The sequence below is a fragment of the Polypterus senegalus genome, chromosome 6 (assembly GCF_016835505.1).
Source record: "Polypterus senegalus isolate Bchr_013 chromosome 6, ASM1683550v1, whole genome shotgun sequence".
NCBI classification, from domain to species: domain Eukaryota; kingdom Metazoa; phylum Chordata; class Cladistia; order Polypteriformes; family Polypteridae; genus Polypterus; species Polypterus senegalus.
Genome location: NC_053159.1, coordinates 74991323 through 75006954, shown reverse-complemented (window position 1 = coordinate 75006954; position 15632 = coordinate 74991323). Strand labels below are relative to the sequence as shown.

Below are 15632 nucleotides of genomic sequence, written 5' to 3'. Positions count from 1 at the left end.
TCTTATATAAAGTACTTCTAGGTACTTTTCTGTTTACCTCCATAAGTTCCATTTCTGATTTTTTTAACCTCTGTATCTCTTGCTCTAGCTGTATCACCTTCCTTGTAGCTTCCGCATTACTCAATACATTTTCTTCTAATTCTCTAATATGAGATGCCAATTTCTCAGTCTCTTCTAGCTGTTCAGTAAGGTAGTTATCGGTTTGTTCCTTGGCTAACAGAAGAATGTTATATTCATCTGTTTTTTTCTTTATTGTTTCTTGAAGGGTTTCCACCTAAAATAAAAAAAACACAAAAATCTATGTGAAATCAATCTCAAAGATTAAGACTAATTACTACATTTAGATAATTAAATTCATAACTTGCCGTGTAAAAAAGAATTTTGATGATTCAACAATGCAAATAAATCAAGAAATATTACTTCAAGTGTATCTTTTAAACAATTTTCTACAAGCTGAAAATAGAAGTGACTTTTGATCAAGTCTAAAATATAGTAAAATAATACTAAAAACATTACACTGTTAACAAATATTTGTCAATCAGTCTGTAAGTTAAGCAGATAGATTTAATTAGTTTGAGAAAACTGCTAAATATCAGGGAGACATCAAGTTTTTCCCTCATAGCCTCCTAGTTAATATTTTCAATAAAAATTATTTAGGGATTATACAAGACACAAAATTTTATTTAACAGTTGAACATTCTAGCATTGTTTAACATATCTAAAAAAAATGAAATGGAATTGTTGAAATTTAAGGCACATTTTTTGTTCAGAACAAGTAGAGGAAAAAATTATGCAATCACTCAATGATGAGGAAAAAATATGGAATCACCTGGTAATTTGCATTTCTAAAACAAATACCTGCACAAGTCTAAATAACCCAATTAGTTTGCAGATAAAAGTGAGTGCTCGAAGATCTTTACAAGCTGTTGCACCTTGCTGTCAGTTGAAACAATGTAAAGGTTCATAAAACTCCTTCAAGAAGGTAATTCAGCACTGAATTTGGCAAAAGATGCTGGTTGTTCCCAGTCATCTGTGTCTACAATTTGGAGCAAGTACAAACAAAATTGGAAAGATGGTAAAGGGAAACATACAAGTAGACCAAGGAAGAAATCAAAGCGTCAGGAAAGAAAACTCAAAGCAACACGGGCAGAAATAGCAGTCAATGTCTGAAACCAAACAGTAAGAAACTGTCTGAAGGAAATGTGACTTACATACAGAAAATGATGGTTTACGTTTGGCTTAACGCATAAACAGAAGAAAGCAAGGTTACAGTGGGCTAAAGTGAAGCAGGCATGGACTATGGATGATTCGATGAAAGGAATATTAAATGATGAATCCCGAATCTACAAGGAGATGATGCTGGAACTTTTGTTTCAATGAAACATATAAACATGACAGCCAGAAGAAAACAAGCAAATTTCAAAACTCATTTATGATATGGGGTTGCATGTTAGGTAAAGGACCTCTACAGTAAATGCACAGGTGTACATTGAAATTTTAGAAAACTGTCTCATTTCACCAATTGAAAATAGGTTTGGTGATGATGAAATCATCTTTCAGGATGATAATGCATCTTGCAACAGAGCAAAGAGCATTAAAACTTTTCTTCAGGAAAGGCACATCAAGTCAATGACATGGCTACGAAACAATCCAGATCTCAATCAGACTGAAAATGAATGGTGGAAATTGGGGAAAAAAAAAAAAAAAAAACAAAAAAGAGGGTCAATGACAAGGCTTCATCCTGCAAAGATGATGCGTCAACTGCTGTATAAGAAAAGTTGGAACCTAACTGATGAAGAATATTGCTTTTCATTAGTGAAGTTCATGCCTCAAAGAACTCAAGCCACCATAAAAGCCAGAGGAGGTGCATCAAAGTACTTATTGTAATTTTTTGGGTAAATGATTCCATAACCTTGAGTGATTCCATCATTTTTTTTCCTCCTTGGTCTGAACAAAAAATATGCTATTAATTAAAACAATTGATTTTTTTTTTTGGCATTAAGTATTTGTGACGTGTTATACACTTCACTTCATCTATATATGGTTGCTATACTTTCCTGACCTTGTGACTAAGACAGTGTCATTATTGCGTTAGTATGTAAAATTTTCAGAAAGAGTACTGCCCAATTGAATTTAGTACGTTTTTTATTTTTTATGCAAAATAAGACAAAAAAATCAAAACTAAAAATTCTTAACTTTAGGTAAGAAGGTTATGCAGTGTGATACTTCTATTTACATTCTTTTGGATTCATTGTTTGTCCAATGTTTGCACATACTCCATGTGCCTATATGGGTTTTTCTTTAGAAACAGGCAAGTTAGGTTGATTGGTAGTTCCAAACTGATCTTAAGGTGAATGTGAATTAAATTAAATTGAACTGGGCTTTGGAAATGTTACGTTAATTTCCTAAATTAGAAGGGATCTTCCTTGGGAATTCAATGGGCCACTAATACATTTCCAATTAAGTTTATTTGTTTAGCAATTTTCAAGTTAGCCATAAAAAAAAACACCCTAACTTTAAAATGTAAAATACAAATGTATGCTATGATATTTATGCCACATCTCTCAGCCCTAATGATATATATTCATGATATCAACATATCCCGAATATTAATAAGATTTACTGGTGCAATGGCAAACCAACGTAATTTTAGTTTACAAACCGTGTCTTAAGTATACATTTCTTCAGGGCTGCTTTTTCTTAGCAAGTGTCTTAATGGCTCACAAGACCTATTAAGACATCAAATTTAATAGAGATGCAGAAATCCAGCTGCATCCCCAACCTAAACAAATGGTTGAATTGCAGCACACACCAGCCCTGTATTTCACTAGAATATAAATGCGTAAATCACAGCTGTACTGATACCTCTACAGAGACTCCTTCAGATAAGAAGGAATCCAAATGGAAAATTATTTTAGGCCTATGACAGTGAACTGAAGTCTACCTGGATGTGATGGACAAAGCAATACTACTATAAACAGCAATCTCTTTGTTCTCTTTGGAGAGCCAAATGGTAGACAATGCACTCTGTTTTAGGAAGCTGAAAGAGCAAAATCTCTGCTTTTTGAGGTAGCACAAATGTGACAAGCTGCTCTCTTTGGGGTGAGTAACCATCTACTCTCTGTGGAGGAAAGAGCTCTTACAAATTACTTTGGCATGGAAACTACTCTCCATAGAGCCTTGGAGTTAAATATCCTGAACTAGCTGTGAGATCCACTCTGTCAAGTCAAGTTCTGTGCTAGTGACTAATTCGGTCTGAGAAGACTGAAAAGCAGCATTATTTCAACAAGATGGGAACTTCGGCACCTACACCCTCATTCTAGAAAGTGTAATGCTTTTCCCAATGAAGTTACAGAGAACAAAGCAAAAACATTCTAGAAAGTGTAATGCTTTTCCCAATGAAGTTACAGAGAACAAAGCAAAAACATTCTAGAAAGTGTAATGCTTTTCCCAATGAAGTTACAGAGAACAAAGCAAAAACTCTAAGAGTGGGCTGAGAAAAGTATTATCATAGCACACCACAAACAAAGGACCAAGAAGCAAAGATGAACTGTACTCCAACACATTAAAAAAATCCTTCCGTACAACTGCAACAACTGTGCACATAATCACACACTACCTTTGGCATCTTAAAAATGCATATCTGTGCCAAGAGAAATTACAAGTCTAAACAGGTAGTAAACAGCCAGCATTTTCTGTTGTATGTTTGTCTGTCTTCTATATCAATACATATGTAGCTATGTTTCTATAATTCTTGTGTTTATCAATAAATTGTATTATTCTGTTTCATAAAACAAGTGTGCTTCAGTAACCTTGATACAAGTTAAAAAGCTGGAGACACACTCCTACAGAGAAGGGCCAGGAAAATAAAGAAAGAGGTGTATCAAATTATTACAGCATTTCTGAAGGCAAAACTAATAACTAGATAACTGAGTGATCAATTAATCTTTTCCTAGAGCATCCATGAGATTTCCTAAATACATGCCAGAACCACCTCAAATTGCCTTCTCCTGATCTCCTGATAAGGAGATGCAGCAATTCATTGCCAAAACCCACCCAAATTGCTTAGCTCTTCTCTCTATCAGGGAAAGAACACCCAGACAGAAACTTTGCTTTTGGCTGGTTGTATTAACGGCCTTACTTATCTAGTCATTAACAAGATCTCAGGATAAAATGAGAGATTAGGAATGCAGACTAATGCAGGTAAATTTAAAACTTCCTTTAAGGCCATAGCTCCCTCTTCATTACCACAGGCTGCTAAAACATATGCAAAACTACTGACAATGCACCCCTTCACTGGTCAATGAATTTATTACTTCTTCCACACTCATGACAAAACCCTGGGATATACCGACTCCTTTTAATTATGGCAGCTGCTCTTGCATTACCTGAAAGGAACAAGACACTCTATTCCATGAGGATCAAAACTTCAGATCTGGAGGTACTATGATTATTCTAGCTGCATACATTTAGCTGTGAACCATTTCAGTGTATACCAAGAGACCATCATCATCTGCAAAAAGCTGACGTGCAATACTTGGTATGTGGTAGGCAAATTCCCAAGACCACTCAAATATATATTTAAAGACAGAGAGTTGGAGTCCTGTTCCATGGACAGGATAGAATTCACACTGCACTTTCTATATGACTCTGTCTCTATTTATATTTGAAACATTCTCTTTAATTTGCTCCAATGAGGGGAATGTGAAAACATTTTCAAAAAAAGTAAAAACACTATCACTACATTGTACTTATTTGAATAAAAGAGTATAATTTCATTAATACACCGGATAAAAACTCTATTGTATGCATTTCTGTTTATGCGGTAACAAAAATTCTTAAAGCGTACACTCTTTGAAATCAACAAAATTAGTTGTTAGGTTATAATGCTTATGCAAGTATTTTATATGGGTGTTTACCATTAATTACACTTGATAAATTAGGATGATCAACTACTTTTGGATTTTCAGACTTTGTTATTTCAACTTGTGATACCACAATGTAAATCAGTAAACTTTATAACTAAGAAAAATTAGGTTAAAAAAAAATGGAAAAACTAGAGGCTATATTAAAAGTTAATGTCTCTCTGTTTGATTCATTTTACATAAACTATTTAGATTACTGGATGAAAAGCATTTCAGTATTTAAGTCTTCTGTTTATTTACATTCAAGCATGAAAGAATATTAGAACAGTATCCTATTTTAAAATTGCATTATTTTAAAGGAATGCTCCACCCAAAAAAAGGGATTTTCTTTTTATATGCTAGTTTACCATGTAGTTTGTAGTGATGGCTGAGAAAATATTCTCTCACGTTTTCATGCAGAGCAGAAATATTATATATATATATATATATATATATATATATATATATATATTTGTTCAATAAGAAATCTATGACAATCATTGTTAGACAGCTGTAAATTATATCAAAATGTCAAAAAACACTTGTGTTGCATATCCCAGTAGTATGCTCACAATATCCCAAACACATGTACTTTATTGGTGATGAGGTGAGCCCAGTAACAGCTTATTCATTGACGAACAATGCATTTCACACGATAGCAAAAGTGCAAAGTTTACTGAGAGCTATGTACAACTAAAGATTAAAAGTTAAAGAAAAGTGAGAGCAAAACATTATCAGGAAGAGACTATACCTCATACATGTGCATACCTGAGATGCTTCAGCAAGGAAATAGATTTCACCTAAATAATTTTACAGCTTGCTGCCAAATTATTCTTATGTATATGAAAATAAATGTAACAACAAGAGGTAGATCTACAATTCAAATGGTCATTCACATCTGAGTAATTTCTCTCTTAGTCCATGAGAGCTTTTTCCAGAATTGACATATTTATCAATATATTTCTTAAAAAAATCTGTGTTTGGGACATTATGAGCATACCACTGGAAGACTACATGTGGATTATATTACACAAATAACTTGTTTTTCATGGATATTTTGAATTGTTTGCTTTCTTTTTTTATATCTACATTCTGCATGAAAATATAATATTAAAACATTAAGTAAAGTATTCCTTTAAGACCACATATGGAAATTTCAGACTAGAGGATATATGTATAAGTAAATCCTACAACACAAGTAATGGGATTAGTTTACAAAGAAGGTCATTGGAGGGGAAAAAACAATACATCATACCTGCAAAATCAAGTCATCAATCTAATTTGTTAGGGTGGAAATAGAAAAGAAAAGAAACATATTACACACTACAATACTGTTATTCAAAATACTTGCTTTTACAATACACACTACTAGGAAAACAAATTGCACTTGCAAATGCTAACATGATCTTTAAGAAGTTTTGATATTTTTAGCTACATTTGTTTTTCTACTATAACAAAAATCTAGTGACAATAAAGGAAAAAAACACTACTGGAATAATTAATATAGAAAACAATGTTTAACTTGAAACTCTTGGCTTCTAAGAAAGAATCTAAGACCCATTGTAAAATGATTTTAGTACATATCTCACAAGGATTAGTTTATACTGTTCTGTTTAGAGATTATTAAATGGAGTGACTTTATTTGTTTTGTTTTTTCAGATTAATTAAATCCAAATCCTAGTTGTGGTTAGCTGGACCTTATATATCAGAAGTAAAGGACTCAAGGCAGGAAAAGACTTGGGTAGTATTTCACACCATTGCAGGACCACTATTACACAACTAACATACTAAGGTTAGTAATAAAACAACCCACAGAGATCAATGGCACACATACAGGATTTCACAAATATGATGCTCAGGCAAAAATACTAACCACTGTAGTACTGTGCCACCAATATCCATAAGAGAAGTTAGATCAAATGTTCAAGAAACAAAGTTATAGAAAAGGTTGATAATGTAGCTTTAGATAAGCAATGGGGATCGAGAGCATTAACACACACCTGTTGGCCTTGATATTCCATACCCGTATGTGATCTGAACTGCTGTTTCAGTTGTGTTTCTAGTTTCTTTATTTCCTGTTGAAATTCATCCCTTTCATGCTCACGCTCAACTGCCTGATCCTGGAAAAGAAGAATTTATAGAGTTGTGTCTATAGAAATTCCTCTAGGTAAAGAAGAACCTCTATGATCTAAATTACAATTTAAGACTGCAAGTTCTTCAGTCAACATTAACAAACACAACTCAATTAAAAGAAAGTATAAAAAAAAAAATGAACTTATTCTTATACATAAAATCAGACAACTATAGAGGACTTTTAAAATATATGGTTTCATATAATGGGCGGCACTGTGGCGCAGTGGGTGGCGCAGTGGGTAGCGCAGCTGCCTTGCAGCTAGGAGACCCGGGTCCTCCCTGCGTGGAGTTTGCATGTTCTCCCAGTGTCTGTGTGGGTTTCCTCCGGGTTCTCCGGTTTCCTCCCACAGTCCAAAGACATGCAGGTTAGGTGCACTGGCGATTCTAAATTGTCCCTAGTGTGTGCTTGGTGCGTTTGTGTGTGTGTGTGTGTGTGTGTGTGTGTGTGTGTGGGCCCTGCCCGGGGTTTGTTTCCAGACCCCCGTGACCCTGTAGCAGGCTGGATAATGGATAGATGGATGTTTCATATAATGTGAGAAATTACCAAAAAAAGACAACAAATTCCTTTAAATAACTGTACTATTGTGAAGTGAACTTAACACAATCTTTTAAACATAAACTACATACAAACTAGGAAGTTTCACAAAACAGGAACTGAAAAGTTAAGTTCTTTACATCCATGAATTGACGATTATTACGAAGTTGTTTTTCCAGTGCAAGGATCTGCTGCTTGAGATCTGCCACTTCTGTCTTTCGTTTATCTTCAAGTTCTGTATTGCAATTCATCTGGTCCTCCAGTTCGTTTTCAAGGATTTTCAATCGATTTGTTAGACTGCATCTGTCCTTTTCTGCTTGGCACTGTAGGTCTAACTTTTCTTTTGCAAGGCGATTGGCTTCTTCAAGCAAACCTTATAATAATAATAATAAAAAAAAAGTTACACGAAATTACTAGTAGATAAAATATACTCTATAGCATTTTATGTGGAAAGAAAATAAAAGTAAAAATAAAGAAAAACAAATATTCTGGGAAACTGATTTCTCCCAAAAATATGTTTTGCATAGTGACAATGTGAAATAGAAAACTAAAAAAATACTTAAAACACTTCCTTACTCTCATAAAGTCAAAACATGACAAGATTATGTAAAACATACAACCAAGAAAATTTCAGTTTTAGGCCTGCATAATAGATCATGGAAGTTAAATTTAAAAAGTATCACAATAACAGAAAAAATAAATTGGTCTCAGCTAAAAATGAAAGAAAATGTAATACAATTATTTGAAAGACACCCAACAACAAAGAGGTAATGCTTAATTATGGCTTACTAGTGTGTTTTCCTCAACAAACTGTATAAACATAATTTAAGTTATTACAAGAACCTTGGTTTCTTACAAAGAAAATAATTTGAAAATACATAACTACAGCTTTACAATTGAAAACCAAGTCTAATCAATGTTAAAACCTTAATAAAACAAGATATATTTGTACATATCAGTGAACTATCTAGGTGCAGGGCAAGAATCAATACTGGATTGAAAGTTACATCATATAATAATTGTTAAATGAAACAATTAAAATATGCTGAGAAAACTGCACAACACCAACACAGGGATTCACGATAAAATAAATAGGTAATAAATAGTTAAATTGACAATTAAAGTTTCCGTTGGCCCCATTCCACCACCTACACACCTTATTCTTTCAGGTTTTCAAGTAGAACTTAAAGACAGAAATTAAAATGTTCCTTCAAGGTTGAACATTTCAGACAATTACTTGCCATGTTGATATAATGAAACACAGCTTATGGATTTGATATATTTCAAAACTTGGGGGCTTTGACCCCTGCTCGCTTTGTTTGACAACAAACGACCCCCCCCCCGCCCATTGGCCTATGTGCGTATGTGGAGTTCACTTTCACCAAACAACAAATCTTATAATTCTCGCGGATATGCCTCTTCACTGGGAAGAAACACTACTTTTCTCTGATGGCAACACAAAATAGACAATCTACAAGTCTCCGACTTAAAGTTTAAATCCAAACCATATATTCAATCTCTTTTCACTGTTCCTTTATTTCACCAAGTAATAATTTCCATTTGTTTGCACTAATGCGATCTTTACTATCATTTTTTTTTTTTTCGAATTTTAGTACTTCCATTACCTCTAACCTGTTCTGTATGTGTATCGCACCAACGTTTTTGAATTCTTTACGACGTTCTACTTTATCATCTACTTTTTGTCTTTTATTTCCTGTCCTGGGCTTGGTTAAATCTCTTGGCATAAAGTCTCATCTTGAAGGACTTGAAAGTATCTTTCTGAAAAAGTCACGTCTTGTCCCAGGATTTTTTTTTATATAATAGAGAGATAGGAGAAAATATAGAAACAGAATTCAGTAAATGGCGATAAAATATTTAAAATACTAACAGTATCTTTAAGCAAACTTTATCATTTGGTGATGGAATTTTTAGTAGACAATTTTAAACACAATAACAGGTTAAATCATATGGTTGAAGAAAAAAAAAAATATGATCTGCATTAAATTGAAAAAAAAAAAAATAAGACATTATCTTTTTTGTAAATTAAATGCTCATTCCAAATGTCTAACATCTTACACAAAACATGGGATGGGGCAATAAAAGACTAGGGCACACTGAATAGTTCTAAACATCATGAAAAAGTGATGCTATTATGCTCAATCAGAAAAGAAGCATTCACGAAAGGCTAATTTATGAAAAACTGGATAATTGAATTATCAGTTCAAGAATAACATTTCTCAATGCAAGATTGCTAGGAATTTTATTGATTTCACCCTGAAGAAATTTTGCAAGGAACATTTGTCGAAAACTAATGCTGAATACCCATGATCGTTAATCCTTCACATGGCACTGCATTAAAATCTGACATTCTTCTGTGATGGAAAGAATCATATGCACTCATATTACTTTGAAAAACCTTTCACAATAAAAAACATTCATCATTGAAACCACAAATAAGATGAGACTGTACAATGCATAGTGGAAGGCATATATTGACAATGTCCAGATACCTAATGAGGTTTTCTGAAATAGACTGCAACATCATGGAAATGAGGAGTCACTCTTTCAAATTGCTTATGAATCAAGACAATATATGATGCCCAGACTGGTCTCTCCACTGAAAACATGCTGCATTATTTAAGTGCAAGTAACAACAATAATCACCCCCTACAGTTGACCAGCTAAAAAATACCACTTTCAAAAACAAAAAAATTGGTGTCTTCAGTTCCAAAACAATTGCAAAGTGTTATTAAAATGAAAGGTGATGTAACACAGTGGTAACCTCACTCATGTCCAAAAATTTTTTGGAACATATTAAATTAGGAATAAAAGTGTATATACAAAAAAAACTAAATTTATACAGGAAAACATTAAATATCTTGTTCTTCCTGTTTAAGATTCAGTACAGATCAAAGACGGTTTAAAAATCAGAGATTTCAGTTTATATTTGCATTTTGGATACTATCGAAACTTGCTTGAAATCAGTCATTTATCTAAAGTTAGTTATACATTATGATGGAAGACTAGAAAGATTGTTGCTGCTTTGATCTCTCTTTCTCTTTGATCTCTTTCTTATAGATAGGGTATGGAAGTTTTCACCTTAAAAAAAAAAATCACTTAATCACAGTAGGATAAGGTATCCATACACAGAAATCCATTCTCATTTAGAATTATATTCAGAAGAACAACATAAGAAGAAAACTCCATGAAAACATGATCCAGCCTCTCATGTGTCAAAAAGAAAGAATTAATGTTAGATGTGTGATAATATATTTCTGTGCTGCACGCTGGGTTACCTGAAGAGAACCATTAAAAGGACACTGGAAATCTGAACATAACTGCTCATCAGGTGCACGCCCACTGCGGCAGTAAGATAATGCTTTAAGTCCTCAGATAAAGACAGCCTTTGGACAGTTAGCAGAACATGATACTGAATTATAACTAAGATACTGGCCTTCAATAGTCACCAGATCTAGCATCTGTAGATGGAGACAGAACATGCTATTTGGAATACAATACACAAGCAGCTTAATTTACAATCAGACACAATGAAGTTAATATAGGCAATCCTTGCACTAAACCATTGACACTCTGCTGAGTCTATATCATTAAGCAATGATCCTGTTTTTAGAAGAATCAATCAAAAAAAAAAACCTTCAACCCAAATCATTTCACCAATAACAAAGGTATAAGATTGGCCTGCATTCAGCTGCCTTTCAATTTTTCCTTTTCTACAAATATTGTATCACATCATCCTAAAAAACTAAAGGAGAACCAAAAAATTAACATCTGTTCATGGTCCATACTTTCCCCATTTATTAAACAAACATAAGACTAATTACATATATTCAATTAATCTGGAGAGAATAACGAGCTCTGTTCTGTTGAGAAATAAGTATCCAAGGGGCAAACACTTATTTAAAATGACACTTAAAGGTAACTGTTCTTAATAATGAAGCTCTTTCCAGTGGCATTTGCTTTCACAATAAATGAAAAATAATTATATTTCTTTCCAGGTCATCTAGGTCATTGGATATATTGGAGGTTGCCTAAATTATATCAATGTGGCGAGGGCTAAGGAACTCATAAAGCCTGAAGCACTGTATTCTCAGTGGAGGTAAATATGTAAAACTTCCACTAAGCACTGACTCGAGGGGGGAAAAAAGACTTCTACAAATTTAATTACCTTATGACTATTTTAATAATAATTCTTTTATTAATATGTCTTTTAGATCACATAAAGAAAAAAATTACTTGAGTGTGATTCCAAGTCTCAGAGTGGTGTCACTCAAAATTTCCCCTCCACACTTGCATATAAATGGATGCTAGTTTAAATGCAATTTCAAAGTGGCTTTGTGTGACAGTTGTGTTTGTATGAGTGTACCCTGTCCAAGGCTATTACCTCTTTAGCCCCTAGTACTGCCAGGTGACCTACCCACAGCCCTCCTGAATGCAATTAAGGTGGTTTGATTAGGTTACTTTGTTTAATTTTTAAACTTTTCCCCAGAAAAAATACAATGCGATATTTTACACAAATTGTTAACAACCTGCACCTAATGTAAATATCACAGATACGACACATTGTAAAAAATAATTTTATAAACAGATTGCAAATGAATATGCAATTTTTCATGGGAGGAAAACTCCAAGACAGAACTTTTATAGTATTCAGCCAGAAACTGACTAGCTATGTAGGTGTTTCTTACCTGCCTCTGTATCTCCCATTGTGGCAGCCATAGCTTCACTTCGACGGACAAGAAGATTATGCTCCTCACTAAGATCACGCAAACGTTCTCTGAGGGTATCAACCTCAACTGCAAGCTGACGCTCTTTATTTATTGTTTGCTGTAAGACCTCTTCTAGAGCAGCTTTCTCTGCTACACAGCCAGGATAATAACAAACAACAGAGAGATTCTCAAAAATGGTGATACTTCAAACTAATACAGATGAGAAAACACATGACCAAAAGATCATTTAACCTGTTCAGCCATTTTAATAAAACTGAAAAAAATTACATGTGATGATGAAAGCAATAAAACAAAACAAGGAAAGGTAACCAGACAATAACAAATATATCAAATGTTTACCAAAATTCTTATAATTCATTAGAAACCACAATCTCCACTGTCTCACAACTTACTGGACCAAGTTCCCAACACCACAGATGTCTTAAAAATAGAAAAAACCTGACAAAATGCAGACCAAATAGGACAGCATAATAAAACTGTTAAAGCTTGCCAAAGTCCACAAAATGACTGCCAAACACTGAGCACTTAAAAAAAATCATTTTTAATAAAACTGTAAAATCATTGTTAAAATCTGAGCTATTTATATAAGCACATAAATAAATACAGTAAACAAATTCTCTAAGTGCTGTGTCCAACTTACTCTCTGCTTTAAGTTCTTGTCTCAGCTGGGTTTTTGCCACAGACTCTTCCACGAGCTCAGGAAGTTGGTTTTGATGGCTTAATTTTGCTTCTAGGTGTGAAAGGTCCCCATGGGCATCTTCCACCTGAATGCACAGAAAATGCAACACTGGGATTTAAATACTGATTTTCCATCTAAGGTCTAAGAAACCTAACAACTTGTTTTTTTCACAATAACAAAATACAGGATATAAAGAAAAGAAAACATATTTGATCTGATGAGGCAAAACAAATTATCAAGCACTGAATACAGATGAACAGACTGGCTTTTAAGTTTATCTTAAAATTTCCATGTTTAATAATAAATAAGTAATCAAGGCTTTTTTCTATTGTTACATGGACACTATACTACAGATATAAAGGATTATCAAAAATCCATTATGCAGATTTAATTTTTTTCTTGCATCATAATGAAACATTCAGATGTTCTAAAGGGTGAATACTTTCTGAAGACACTAATAGTTCTTACCTGCAATGCAGATTCCACAACCAACTCTAACAGTTTCTCCACAGTAGCTTGAAGTCGGTCACAAATTAACAGAATGTGACTCTCCCTCTCTTGCTCGGGACTAGCAATACTACTCTCATACAAAAGCTGTGAACTTCTTAAAGTTTTATCTGTAATAGAAGACCAATGACTGGATTCTGATTCTCCTTCACTGCACTGACTTTGGACTTCATCTGAAATTGAAAAAGAATTAGGTAAACACATATTGAAGACTAAAACTTGATTGCAGGTAAGACCAGACATAAAAATTTATGCTGTAGTAAAAGGATAATTTAAATTGGATCTTCATAATCTTTCAGGCTTGTTTCAGAACTAAACACAAGCTTTAATTATTAATTCTTAAACTGTACACATGTATATTTCTCTCAACCTACAACCGTGCAGTATTAATAACATAATCATGTTAATTTGTTTGGTATTATTAACTGCTGTAGAAAACACCCTGCGTTGTTCCTGTTCTAAAGAAGGCAGGTACCTCTTCACCTAATGACTATAGACCAGTGGCACTTATGTCTCGCATTAAGACTTTTGAGATACTGGTCCAAGACTATACGAGTCCTCTTGTGGTAGACCACTTGGATTGGAGTGGAGGATGCAATTTTCTATCTGCTCCACAAGGTTTATTTCTCTCCTGGACAAAGCGGGCAGAATTCTGAATTTCTCCATCATCTTCAATGCCATCTAGCCATCCCTGTGGGAACACTCAGATTACATCCTTGATAATGGACTATTGGGAGGGTAGACCACAGTTTGTGAGACTCAAAGACCATGTTTCTGATATAGATGTGAGCAACACTGGAGCACCACAATAAACAGTCCTGTCTCCTTTTCTCTTCACTCTGTACACCTCCAACTACAAATATAACAACCAGGGGCCTCATGTATAATGCCATGTGTAGAATTCACACTAAAACATGGCATATGGACAAAACTGGAAATGTGTATGCACAAAAAATTCCTGATGCATACAACTGTGAGTATGCCAAGTTCCATGCACTTCACCTTTATAAATCCCAATGAACATGAGATTTAAAAACACGTGCACATGTCTATAGCCTCAACCCGATTCCTCCCAGAATTTTGCATATTTGAATATGCAAATCATTACAAATAGCCCCTTCCATTCAGTGTTTTTTTTTTTAAAAGAAGCGCAAAATCACTTGGAAAAAAAGATGACCTTCCGTGAAATCAAAGTGGAGGCAAGGAAAAACTTACTATTTGTTGGCTTATGCAGTGGTATAAGCAACAAAAGGAAGTTGATGGAGTTATACAGCAAGGCGGAGATACTCGAAATTTTAAGTTTAAAAAGTCACACAGTGCCCGAAATAAGACATGACACCTAGCCGCACAGGTTGGTTACCAAACTGTCGGTTGGTCCACTATTAAGCTTGGCCTAGGGTGGAAAATAACCTAGCACTAGCACTTAATGTAGAGTCTGTACTATGTAACATTGACCACAAACAAATTAATTGCTTAAAACAATAAATGCTACATCTGATTACCCATTTTTACATTCTGCTAATTACACTAAAATGAAGTTGTAATGCTGTCCAATTTTGGCTGATCATTTGGCACGTTAGGGTCAGGTTCATCATACTGCATATCTCTTCAGATACGTTGCAAGCCATGATTGTGTGTCACCTTATGCAGCATGTTTCATACTTGCAGAATTGTGACACACTTTCTGTGGACTATAGAGCAGTACATTAATGGGATGGAAATGCTTTCTATGTACATAGCAAAATTCATTCTCTCAAGGTGCCTTTATATTGCAATGTCAGCACTGAGCGCCACAACCGATAGATTCTCTGCTCTTTACATGGCTCTTTGAGGTGACTCACTATCTTATCCTTAAAAGGACTGCCTGCCTTTTGCTGCACTAGTTAGAAAAACACCTCTGAATGTGCATAGCTGGCATTTTCATAATGATGACTGTAGATGCCACAAAGAGGGGATGGTTCCTTATCTGGCTGGGATACTCCTAACAGGCAGATAGATATCCCGGCTGAGGAGGAGAAAAAGATCAGACCCAGAAGGAAGGACCAAAAGAGATGGACGGACGGTCTACTTAAAAGGAAAGATGTCGCTGGGGACTTTTTTCTTCCCCAGCACACTAGATGACAGCA

General features: G+C 34.3%; 1 protein-coding gene across 1 annotated transcript in view; it reads right to left on the bottom strand.

Moving 5' to 3' along the window:
• The window catches only part of pcnt (pericentrin), a 174690-nt gene that overhangs the window by 62457 nt on the left and 96601 nt on the right, over positions 1-15632 (bottom strand). Inside the window, exons 25-31 of the mRNA XM_039756353.1 lie at positions 13468-13679; positions 12961-13084; positions 12279-12449; positions 7713-7945; positions 6905-7024; positions 6160-6180; positions 38-274 (exon numbers count right to left, since the gene is read on the bottom strand). Coding sequence (XP_039612287.1) covers positions 38-274; positions 6160-6180; positions 6905-7024; positions 7713-7945; positions 12279-12449; positions 12961-13084; positions 13468-13679 — 1118 coding nt within the window. The remainder of the gene's footprint in view (positions 1-37; positions 275-6159; positions 6181-6904; positions 7025-7712; positions 7946-12278; positions 12450-12960; positions 13085-13467; positions 13680-15632) is intronic.